This window comes from Xenopus laevis, chromosome 2S, assembly GCF_017654675.1.
Source record: "Xenopus laevis strain J_2021 chromosome 2S, Xenopus_laevis_v10.1, whole genome shotgun sequence".
Lineage (NCBI taxonomy): Eukaryota > Metazoa > Chordata > Amphibia > Anura > Pipidae > Xenopus > Xenopus laevis.
In genome coordinates, this window is record NC_054374.1 from 165,289,357 (window position 1) to 165,302,112 (window position 12,756).

General features: G+C 40.3%; 1 protein-coding gene across 5 annotated transcripts in view; it reads right to left on the reverse strand.

Annotated features, from left to right (window-relative positions):
• Positions 1–233: 233 nt before the first annotated feature.
• Positions 234–12,756, reverse strand: part of pak1.S (p21 protein (Cdc42/Rac)-activated kinase 1 S homeolog) — a 77,067-nt gene continuing 64,544 nt past the window's right edge. For 4 of the 5 annotated variants that reach the window (XM_041583012.1, XM_041583013.1, XM_041583014.1 and 1 more), the window contains 4 exons: positions 11,663–11,762; positions 4,533–4,729; positions 3,173–3,310; positions 234–600 (listed from right to left, as the gene is read on the reverse strand). In XM_041583012.1, coding sequence (XP_041438946.1) covers positions 514–600; positions 3,173–3,310; positions 4,533–4,729; positions 11,663–11,762 — 522 coding nt within the window. In that variant the 3' untranslated portion in view covers positions 234–513. 5 annotated transcript variants of the gene reach the window in all.

Consider the following 12,756-nt stretch of genomic DNA (forward strand, 5'->3'; position numbering starts at 1 on the left):
CTAAGGATTCCTATGGTTACCGCCCATGGGATCTATTTTTTGTACCAGGAATTTAATGTCATAGGATCCACTTTAGATCTTTTCTGTCGGCTCTAGTGCCCATAATGTCACATCAAGGTGATACTTTATATCTGGCCATAACTGCCATTTAAAGGCTTCTGTCTCTGGCCTATCCAACCAAATATTGTTTTTCTGCCCAACTGGAGATCCCTGACATAGAGACTGACAGAAGATACATGGACAAAAAGAAGCTTTAATTTATTCTGATCAACATCGCCAAGGCTCCGAGCTGTAAAAATACATCATTAAAGAAACAATTTTGTTGCTACAAATAAACAATTTAGAGTCCTTTTTCTAAAAGTCCAGAACCAGACCCAGCAGAATTCATGAATTGAAACCAGCATTTATATTATAAGTTTTATTTGTTCAGGTGCCCAGCAGCCTGGAGATATTGGGGGGAATAAAAAGAGAGGAGGTGTAAGTGTAGTACCAGAAGTGCTCCTGTGACTTCACTCAGTGACCGCCTTTTGCTATTTGCTTTCCTGTAATTATATACGGTGTGAGGCTTGACAGAGGTTTGGCGATCTTCAGGAACGGGTGCTGTGGGGAAAATAAAAATAATTTCATTATTATCCTTTATTTATTTAGCACCAACATATTCCTCATTACTTTATAGAGATTTTATGGCATTTCCATCAGTCCCTGCCCCAGTGAGCTTACAATCGAATGTTCCTATCACATTCCCATTAGTCCCTGCCCCAGTGAGCTTACAATCGAATGTTCCTATCACATTCCCATCAGTCCCTGCCCCAGTGAGCTTACAAACTAAGGTCACAATCACATTCCCATCAGTCCCTGCCCCAGTGAGCTTACAATCGAATGTTCCTATCACATTCCCATCAGTCCCTGCCCCAGTGAGCTTACAATCTAAGGTCCCTATCACATTCCCATTAGTCCCTGCCCTAGTGAGCTTACAAACTAAGGTCACAATCACATTCCTATCAGTCCCTGCCCCAGTGAGCTTACAATCGAATGTTCCTATCACATTCCCATTAGTCCCTGCCCCAGTGAGCTTACAATCGAATGTTCCTATCACATTCCCATCAGTCCCTGCCCCAGTGAGCTTACAAACTAAGGTCACAATCACATTCCCATCAGTCCCTGCCCTAGTGAGCTTACAATCAAAGGTTCCTATCACATTCCCATCAGTCCCTGCCCCAGTGAGCTTACAATCTAAGGTCCCAATCACATTCCCATCAGTCCCTGTCCCAGTGAGCTTACAATCTAAGGTCCCTATCACATTCCCATCATCCCTGCCCCAGTGGAGTTTACAATATAAGGTCCTTGTCAAATTCCCAACAGTCCCTGTCAAAGTGGAGCTTACAATCTAATTTCCCCATCACATTCCCGTCAGTCCCTGCCCCAGTGAGCTTACAATCTAAGGTTTCTCACAGTCACACACTAGGAGCAGTTTTATCAGGAGCCAATTAACCTGTCTGTATGTATTTGGGGTGTGGGAGGAAACTGGGGTACACAGAGTAAACTCATACACACGCAGGGAGAACATATACACACACTCCTTGTATATAGTGCCCGGCTGGAAATGAACAGCGGACCCCAGGGCTGAAATGCATTGCACTTTCTAACCAGTATTTTAGAAGTAATGGCACAGCAAACATCCCTTATGAAGTTATCAATATAAAGGCACAGATCTAATGTACCACTGCCTGGGGCTGACTGAACAAAACATTAAAAAGTACTTGTACATTAATAAAGACATTCTTTGGATAGTCGGAATATTGGAAAGCTTGTTTAAAGGATAACTGCTATTAAAACAATGTTGTGCTGAGAGAGAAATCAGCGAGCAAAGGTAATATTTTCCCATGTGACTGACGACATTACAAAACAAGATTATTTTTGGGCAATAAAAGCAGAATTTGAGATCACAATGAATTATATGCCAGTCACAGTGGGCTCACTGCCATCTGCTCGGGAAAGAAAACAGTTGGTGTCAGAGAAAGCGCCTGTGATTCGTGACTTGCCCATATGGGCAGAAAGTGGGCGAGTTAGAGAAGACAAGAACTGGATGACAGCCATGTATAAAATGACAGAGGAAAGAGTCTTTCCTGCAGTGCATCGCCTGGCATTGTAACGTAGCTCCTCTGAGAGAAGCACTGGCCTTATTATAAATCCCAGTACAACAGGGTAAGTGATGGTTTCAGACTGTATCACCTCTTGCTTCTGAGAACTACATTTTATATTATACATATTCAAGGGATGATTTACTGAAATGACTTTTTATTTGCTTCTTTTTCATTTAAAGTCTGGTTTCAGTTTTTTTTTAAATTGGCCCCATTTACAGGGACAACTATTGGTCAGAGCCCCTGTTAATAAAGGATAAGTAAACCTTTAAAATAAGTGAATATAAAACTGACGAGGAAGCTATTTTAAGAACTTTTGTAATGTACCTTCATTATCTATTTATTTATTATCCCAAGATATTTTGGGATACATGTGCTGTTAATATGAATGAATTTTGTTACAACAGCGCCACCTGCTGGTCAGTTTCCCACCAGTCTGACCAGCAAGTAGTCAAGGAAGTTGTCAGGAGAAAGAAAGAGGCTGATGTTCTTCTGCTTAGGAATAAAATTAGAAACCTTTCTCACATCTTTCCTAAGCAGAAGAACATCAGCCTCTTTCTTTCTCCTGACAACTTCCTTGACTACTTGGTGGTCAGACTGGTGGGAAACTGACCAGCAGGTGGCGCTGTTGTAACAAAATTCATTCATATTAACAGCACGTGTATCTCTTAATATCTTGGAATTAAAGAAAATTGCTTAGAATATCCCCCTCATTATTTTTGCATTCACTTATTTTGTAGCCTTACTTATCCTTTAACTCATAACAAGGCTAGAGATATAAGAAAATATTGGTGTAACAGTCGTTTAGCCATGACATTTAGATTTTTCACGCCAAATCTTCCTGCAATTGACCTCCATGCTGGGCTATCAAGTGTATCCAAGACAGCGAACAGACATTTTCCCAAGATCAGACACTAACTAGTCTTGGGATGAGCGCCGTTCGTTACTGCTCCAGACCCCCACAATGGGGACCATCAACAAGATTTGGATTCACTGCCAAATAAACTGCCAGTCCCCACCAGCGCTATTACCTGTAGGAGATCCCTGGCTGAAACTCTCTTTTCAACATCCATCTCAAGGCACCGGCTCAGGAAGTCTCTAAATGCAGACGACTGCTTCTCTGGTTGCTGCAACTCTGGAGTTCCATTGGTAGCAATAAGGTACAGTGCCTGTGAATACAGTAGGACAGTTATATATCTGTTACATATCAGCAAAAATGTATATATATATATATATATATATATATATATATATATTTGTAATAAAGGAATGAATCATCCCAGGGCCAGCGTGAAAACAGTGTCTTTTGTTCAAATACACATTTTACTGCTCTTTTATATATATATATATATATATATATATATATATATATATATATATATATATATATATATATATATATATATATATATATATATGGTACCTGTTTATAAGTATGGGACCTGTTATCTAGAATGCTCGAGGGGCCTGGGGTTACTCCAGATAAGAGGTCTTTCCGTAAGTTAGATCTCCATATCTTAAGTCTACTAAAAAATAATTTCAATATTAATTAAACCCAATAAGACTGTTTTGCTTCCAATAAGGATTAATTATATCTTAGCTGGGATCAAGTAAAAGGTACTTTATCAAAGGAACAGTAACAACGAAAACTGAAAGTGTCTTAAAGGAATGACAATATAATGTACTGTTGCCCTGCACTGGTAAATATCCAACATATTAAGGGATACGTGTACTGTTAATATGAATGAATTTTGTTACAACAGCGCCACCTGCTGGTCAGTTTCCCACCAGTCTGACCAGCAAGTAGTCAGGGAAGTTGTCAGGAGAAAGAAAGAGGCTGATGTTCTTCTGCTTAGGAATAAAATTAGAAACCTTTTTCACATCTTTCCTAAGCAGAAGAACATCAGCCTCTTTCTTTCTCCTGACAACTTCCTTGACTACTTGCTGGTCAGACTGGTGGGAAACTGACCAGCAGGTGGCGCTGTTGTAACAAAATTCATTCATATTAAAAGTACATGTATCCCTTAATATCTTGGAATAAAAACAAAATAAATAATGAATGTACATGGCAAAGGTTCTTAGAATAGCCCCCTCATCAATTTTACATTCACTTATTTTAAAAGTTTACTTATCCTTTAAGTGTGAATTAACACCATGCATTGCATTGGGAATAACTGATTAAAAGAGCTTGTCAGATGTCTTTCCTACTATTTCCTCTTGGGGCAGAGAATTATATCTGAGTAAGAGCCCTGTCCATAAAATGTATCATTCCAGCATGTTGTTCAGCTGATCGATCAAATCTTAAGCCTGTGCTCTTTAGCTCTAGCAACACAAATCTGCTCTTCTTTTGAAGTGGGTTATACAAGTGGTTTTTATCAAAGCAAAACTTACCCTGAGAGGATTTTCATTCAAGTAAGGGGGTTCCCCCTCCACCATTTCAATAGCCATGATGCCCAGAGACCAAACGTCCACTTTTGGCCCATAGGCTTTACGGGTCACCACTTCAGGAGCCATCCAATATGGAGTGCCCACCATAGTACTGCGTTTACTCTGTTCTGGTGTAATCTGTGCGCAGAACCCAAAATCAGCTAGAAAGGAAAACAAAGACAGGCTTCTGAGATTATTATTTAAATAGCAGTTTAAAAAAAGCATGAAAAGTAAAAGCAATTAATTGGTGATGGAATATTTCTGACCAACATCACTCTTGTGTAGAATATATTTATTTAGAATAAAAATAACTAGTAAGCTGTAAATATATCCTTATACAGGATGCTTATTCATACCGTCATGCTTTAACACTCGGTAGTAATATCGCTTGTGTCACATGATTGTGTTAAATCATGGGTATTATAAGAAATAACCACTATCTTATAATATAAATGTATTAAAATACCCCTCATTAGCTTCTAATATCCTTATCATTTACAGTAGGGGGTACATTATCCCTTATAATACATGAGTGATACTCAGAGTTCCCTGTATAACTCAGCCTGCAGCCTTGTGCCTTTATATGGTCACAGAACAACCCCTCAGTGACTTCTAATATCCTTATCATTTACAGTAGGGGGTACATTATCCCTTATAATACATGAGTGATACTCAGAGTTCCCTGTATAACTCAGCCTGCAGCCTTGTGCCTTTATATGGTCACAGAACAACCCCTCAGTGACTTCTAATATCCTTATCATTTACAGTAGGGGGTACATTATCCCTTATAATACATGAGTGATACTCAGAGTTCCCTGTATAACTCAGCCTGCAGCCTTGTGCCTTTATATGGTCACAGAACAACCCCTCAGTGACTTCTAATATCCTTATCATTTACAGTAGGGGGTACATTATCCCTTATAATACATGAGTGATACTCAGAGTTCCCTGTATAACTCAGCCTGCAGCCTTGTGCCTTTATATGGTCACAGAACAACCCCTCAGTGACTTCTAATATCCTTATCATTTACAGTAGGGGGTACATTATCCCTTATAATACATGAGTGATACTCAGAGTTCCCTGTATAACTCAGCCTGCAGCCTTGTGTCTTTATTTGGTCACAGAACAACCCCTCAGTGACTTCTAATATCCTTATCATTTACAGTAGGGGGTACATTATCGCTTATAATACATGAGTGATACTCAGAGTTCCCTGTATAACTCAGCCTGCAGCCTTGTGCCTTTATATGGTCACAGAACAACCCCTCAGTGACTTAATATCCTTATCATTATCCATTATACACTATCATATTTATATTTTGCCTTCATAGCTCCCCCAAGTATCTAGCCAATAACATCTCACGTGCCCCAAAGGAAATGTTATTCAATATACATTGTATTTAGTCACAACTGACTGTACTGACGTTTTTAAGTTTATGGTCCAAATAAAAAGACTTTTGTTACATTTATGGGTCTACTCAGCGAATGTTATCATATGCAGCAGAAACATAAGATACAGCTGAATCAGTCAGTGTTGCTAATAACTACGTATCCAGGAAGAGAAATAAGAACATGTTGAGGTTGCAAAGGAGCCATAAAGGAAATGAGTTATTGGTGAGCCAGGGCACACTGGGCAAACGTGCAAACAAATCTGGAACAGAGGCAGCTGTTCTGTTTAAAGGAGAACTAAAGCTTAATGAAAGAAGTAGGTAGAAATGTTGTACATGATGTTTTGTGCTTCTGTACCAGCCCAAGGCAACCACAGCCCTTTAGCAGTAAAGATCTGTGTCTCCAAAGATGCCCCAGTAGCTCCCCATCTTCTTTTCTGCTGATTCACTGCACATGCTCTGTGCTGCTGTCACTTACTGAGCTTAGGGAGCCACTCACAATATACAGTACACATAGAATAGAAATGTCACAATATAAGGCTGATTAGTAATTAATACACATAATTACTACATGGCAGCACAGAAACCAGTGCAATTAGCATCAGAATTGAATAATCAGCAAACCTGTAGCATCAGCTTATATTACAACCAGGGAAGCTCATTTTCTGCTGGATAATTAGTGACAAGCCCTAAGCTTAGCTTCTCAACAGCCAATCAGAGCCCACTGAGCATGTGAGTGTCACAGACATTTCCAAGATGGTGACCCCCTGTGACAAGTTTGAAGTCCTGGATCATTGCTGCTATTGACAAGCTCAAACTTTAGTCTCCTGCAATAAGTTCACTATATAAAATAGGGCATTTTTAGCCACATTCATTTTTAAGGTTTAGTTCTCCATTAAAGGGTCTGCTACTGAAAGCTGCAGCTGCCTGGCTGTTTATATTTTCTGCACTACTGGTTGTGACTCCTGAGAATGTATCAGATGCCCGCTAATTAACAAGTCTAATGGAGAACTGACTTCTGCAACACTGTTTCAAGAGTAGGAACAAGAGAACAGAAAGAGATAAACAAATATTGCTTTCAATCGCAATTACATTTACAAAAGTTTAAACCACTGAACAGAGAGATCCCATAAAACTATGGCAGCATAGGTATTCCCTGTACTAAGCACAATTCAGCAGGAACAGTCCCCTAAGTTTGCTCATAGTCTGTACAGAGAGATCCCATAAAACTATGGCAGCATAGGTATTCCCTGTACTAAGCACAATTCAGCAGGAACAGTCCCTAAGTTTGCTCATAGTCTGTACAGAGAGATCCCATAAAACTATGGCAGCATAGGTATTCCCTGTACTAAGCACAATTCAGCAGGAACAGTCCCCTAAGTTTGCTCATAGTCTGTAGAGAGAGATCCCATAAAACTATAGCAGCATAGGTATTCCTCTGTACTAAGCACAATTCAGCAGGAACAGCCCCCTAAGTTTGCTCATAGTCTGTACAGAGAGATCCCATAAAACTATGGCAGCATAGGTATTCCCCTGTACTAAGCACAATTCAGCAGGAACAGCCCCCTAAGTTTGCTCATAGTCTGTACAGAGAGATCCCATAAAACTATGGCAGCATAGGTATTCCCTGTACTAAGCACAATTCAGCAGGATCAGTCCCTAAGTTTGCTCATAGTCTGTACAGAGAGATCCCATAAAACTATGGCAGCATAGGTATTCCCTGTACTAAGCACAATTCAGCAGGAACAGTCCCCTAAGTTTGCTCATAGTCTGTACAGAGAGATCCCATAAAACTATGGCAGCATAGGTATTCCCTGTACTAAGCACAATTCAGCAGGATCAGTCCCTAAGTTTGCTCATAGTCTGTACAGAGAGTTCCCATAAAACTATGACAGCATAAGTATTCCCTGTACTAAGCACAATTCAGCAGGAACAGTCCCCTAAGTTTGCTCATAGTCTGTACAGAGAGATCCCATAAAACTATGGCAGCATAGGTATTCCCTGTACTAAGCACAATTCAGCAGGAACAGCCCCTAAATTTGCTCATAGTCTGTAGAGAGAGATCCCATAAAACTATAGCAGCATAGGTATTCCTCTGTACTAAGCACAATTCAGCAGGAACAGTCCCCTAAGTTTGCTCATAGTCTGTACAGAGAGATCCCATAAAACTATGGCAGCATAGGTATTCCCCTGTACTAAGCACAATTCAGCAGGAACAGTCCCCTAAGTTTGCTCATAGTCTGTACAGAGAGATCCCATAAAACTATGGCAGCATAGGTATTCCCTGTACTAAGCACAATTCAGCAGGAACAGCCCCTAAATTTGCTCATAGTCTGTAGAGAGAGATCCCATAAAACTATAGCAGCATAGGTATTCCTCTGTACTAAGCACAATTCAGCAGGAACAGTCCCCTAAGTTTGCTCATAGTCTGTACAGAGAGATCCCATAAAACTATGGCAGCATAGGTATTCCCCTGTACTAAGCACAATTCAGCAGGAACAGCCCCCTAAGTTTGCTCATAGTCTGTACAGAGAGATCCCATAAAACTATGGCAGCATAGGTATTCCCTGTACTAAGCACAATTCAGCAGGAACATTCCCCTAAATTTGCTCATAGTCTGTATAGAGAGATATACCAAAAATCTATGCCACTATAGGGATTAACCTGTGCTAAGCACAATTCAGACACAACATTAAAATCACCCATCTGACAGTATTGCTGAAAGTGTTTCTCTAAGGCTGCAGAGCAGTGCATTATATAATGGAGTTACGCCTCTCTACTTACACAAAACAGCAATTAATGAGTCACTTTTACATAGGGTTTAACCACCCACTTACTGATCTCCCCTATCATATGACTGCACAATGGTGCCAGGGATATTATGGGCTCTGCACACATCTGATTATGGGGCAAATTTATTAAAGGGCAAAGTGACTAATGCTGGCGAAAATTCGCCAGTGTGACGTCATTTTGGTACTTTGCTGATTTACTAACGGGCGCAGGCGTAACTTCGCTAGCGAAAGAGACTGACGCTGGTACTCATTCGCACTCAATCGCCAGGTGAAGTTGTGCTCTGGTGAAGGGACCTAACTGCGCAAATTCACTAAGATGCGGATTTTACTGAACGTTAGCTCTTGCGCCAGACTTGCCTTCGCCACCTCAGACCAGGCGAAGTGCAATAGAGTAAATAGGGGTTCCTAAAAAAATAGTTGAACATTTTTCTAAGTCCCAAAAAATGCTGGTGTCTTTTCCTTTTTTCAGGGTGATAGGCTAAAAAAGAGCGTAAGATTTTTTTGGGGTAACCGGCTTCCCCCCCCCACATTTCCTAACATATGGCACATAAACTATACACTGGGCTCATGTGTAGAGTAATAAAATAATGATAATAAAATTATATTTTATTAAGGTTTCCCTGGGCTTGTGTAGTGTAAAGTATTTGCAGCAACATATACGTCCATTCAACTTTAACTTCCCGCCGTATGCCAATTAGTCAACGCTAGCGCAACTTCACTCTGTTTGCCGAATTAACGATAGTGCAACTTTGCTCTGCTTGAAGAATTAATGCTAACGCAACTTCGCCAGCGTTTGGTGCCCTGGACGCAACTTCCCATGTTAGTAAATTAGTGTTGTCTGAGCGAATTTTCGCCACTTAGTAAATTTGCCCCTATGTCTAGGTGTGCTTTTGTTGAATAAGGAACATCACAAGTGAGATCTCAATGTAATCAATCAGTTTCTGACAAATTAAGAGACTTTATCAGCTCAAAGTTGAAAATAAATTTAGTTTTATCTCCAGTTTATGCTCTTTTAAACATTGCCCCCCCCTTCTTTTACATTGATTAAACATCGTAAATCTAACCCCAATATGATTTCGAATTTAATTTCCACTTTATGACGGCTACTAAAAAGGCCCTATTTCTGTTTTGGATTTTAGAGTTTCCAGGGAAATTGTGTGACATTTTGTCACGAAATAAGGCTGAACCGAATCCTAATTTGCATATGTAAATTATGCTTGGGTAGGGAAATTACATGACTTTTCGTCACAAAGGAAGATTTTTTTCCACTTTTTACATTCTTGCCCCTAATTTGCATATACAAATCAGGATTCGGTTCGGTATTCGGACAAATCTTTTACCAAGGATTCGGCCTAATCCCAAATAGTGGATTCGGTGCATCCCTACTGATAATTGGTCTCTTTATTTCGATCAAGTAGACTCTGGGCACAAATCTAAAATTTTGGAGCTTTTACAGATATTTTAATTTTTGGACAACATTAGTGACTCAGTGTCACCATAAAACTTTTTGATGTTGTTAATCCACCATGCGAGGTTTGTTTTTAATATTGGTCTGGTTATTTAATATTACTTAATGGGTTTATTGGCTCATTATCCTTATATAATGTAGTTATCGTGCTTATATTTATAATTATTATATACTCTTGTGTTGTAAACTGCACGCCATATGCACTTATGTAATTTTATCATACTTAAAGTAATACTGACACTAAAAAACAATTTTTTAAAATATGAAATTATATTAAAAGTGACCTCATGTTGATTGTTTTTTGCAGAGAGGTTTGTTTTTGTAAGTAATTGTTAGTTGAAGTTCCTAAACCACCCTGTCAGTTACAGTTTCTAACGGACTCCTGCTGCACAAATATGGCAGCCCCCTCATACAGGAACATGGGGCATCAGACAGGTAATGTCAAAGAATTGTGCAAATACTTTATGGCAAATTTATAAGTATCTTTCAAAGGCTATATTATGATAGATATAAAAAAAGTTTAAAATGATGAAATAGTCACATAGTCATGTAGCAGGATGTCTGACTTTCTACTTAGTAGTGGTATGTGGCCTGGCCAAAAACACCAGGCAAGTTTATGCCGACATCTTTACTATGGGAGGAGGTTGAAAACGGGCTACGGACCAAACAAGAAACTTCCCTCCTCTGCTTCCTCAACCCTTTCCGGTAACTTTAACTATCCATACACACAGAGATCTACTTATTTGGTGAGGTTGCCAAACGAGTGGATCCCTCCCCGATATTCCCACCTTGAGGTGGGAGATATCTGGCTAATCCAATAAGGGTGTTCGGTTCCAGGACCACATCAACGAACCGTTGCAGTCCTCAATTCACATGAATTCGAAATTCGACCTTAGATAAATGGGCCTCTAAGGGGCAGATTTATTAAGGTTCGAATGGTAAATTAGAATTTTCAAAAAAATTTTTTAGTCAAAACTCACAAATTCAAATTTTAAATCCCCAACTCCAATTTGAATTTGAATGGGAGATATATCCCACCTTGACCCTGGAAACAATTCTAATTTGAATATTCGCCACCTAAAACCTGCCGAGTTCATGTACAAGTCAATGGCTGAGGTCCGTTGAAACATCTGAAGATGTTAATAGCCTTCCTGACATTCGAGTTTTTTTTTCAGAGGATAAAATCGATTTCGAACTCAATTCGAATTTTCAGGGCATTCGTTTTCAATCGAATATAAGCCGTTCGAGTTTTTTCATAAATGACCTACCATTCGAGTTTTGAGAAAATTTGAATTTAAAAAAAAAAATCACATAACTTGGATATTTGACCTTTGATAAATCTGCCCCTAAAATGTGGGTTGCAGTTTATATAGGCCGTGTATGAGATGCTTAAGCCAACATAAATGGTGTCCTGTTTATCTTATTCAAATGAGGCATCAGCTTACTCAGTTTCACAGCGCCGTCCATCCCCAGGAGAATATTGTCGCTCTTAATATCCCGATGTATCACTTGGTTTGAATGTAGAAATTCCAGAGCCTGAAGACACTGGGGGTGGGAGAAGAAAAAGCGCTGGTTACATTCAGGCACGTGACTGAAGGGAAAGATCATCAAAAAGCCTAAACTTTCCAACTACTGAAAACTCCACAACCTCTCAAACAAGATTCATTTGTTCATCAGGCACAGGGAATGGATCAGAGCTGAAAAGCTACAAAAGTACCTAAAAGATAGACTATTTCTTATTGACTCTCATTGTGTGTGCCATACTCTGCCTTCCCTATGCTCCCTGTGTGTGTGTGCCATACTCTGTCTGTCCTATGCTCCCTGTGTGTGTCATACTCTGCCTTCCCTATGCTGCCTGTGTGTGCCATACTCTGTCTGTCCTGTTTGTGCCATACTCTGCCTTCCCTATGCTCCCTGCGTGTGTGTTGTACTCTGCCTGCCCTATTCTCTCTGTGTGTGCCATACTCTGCCTTCCCTATGCTCCCTATGTGTGTGCCAATCTCTGCCTGCCCTATGCTCCCTGTGTGTGCCAATCTCTGCCTGCCCTATGCTCCCTGTGTGTGTGCCATACTCTGCCTGCCCTATGCTCCCTGTGTGTGCCATTCTCTGCCTGCACTATGCTCCCTGTGTGTGCCATACTCTGCCTTCCCTATACTCCCTGTGTGTGTGTCGTACTCTGCCTTCCCTATGCTCCCTGTGTGTGTGTGTGTGTCGTACTCTGCCTGCCCTATGCTCCCTGTGTGCCATACTCTGCCTGCCCTATGCTCCCTGTGTGTGCCACACTCTGCCTGTGTGTGCCCTGCTCTGCCTGTGGAACATAAGCCTGGTATTTGTTCTGAGGGTTTGTTAGCATTTGAAAATAAATTATTGTTAGGGGCCCCTAAGGTGTTCAATCATGTGCTGGAGGTGCTGTGTTATCCACAGGGGAGGAGGAGGAGGCATATGACTTAATATGACTTAACTTTTTTTCACATATGAGTGACATCCCTGCAGTGAGCACCAACCACTTGTTTTTTTTAGTGTGCTATTAATGTGGACA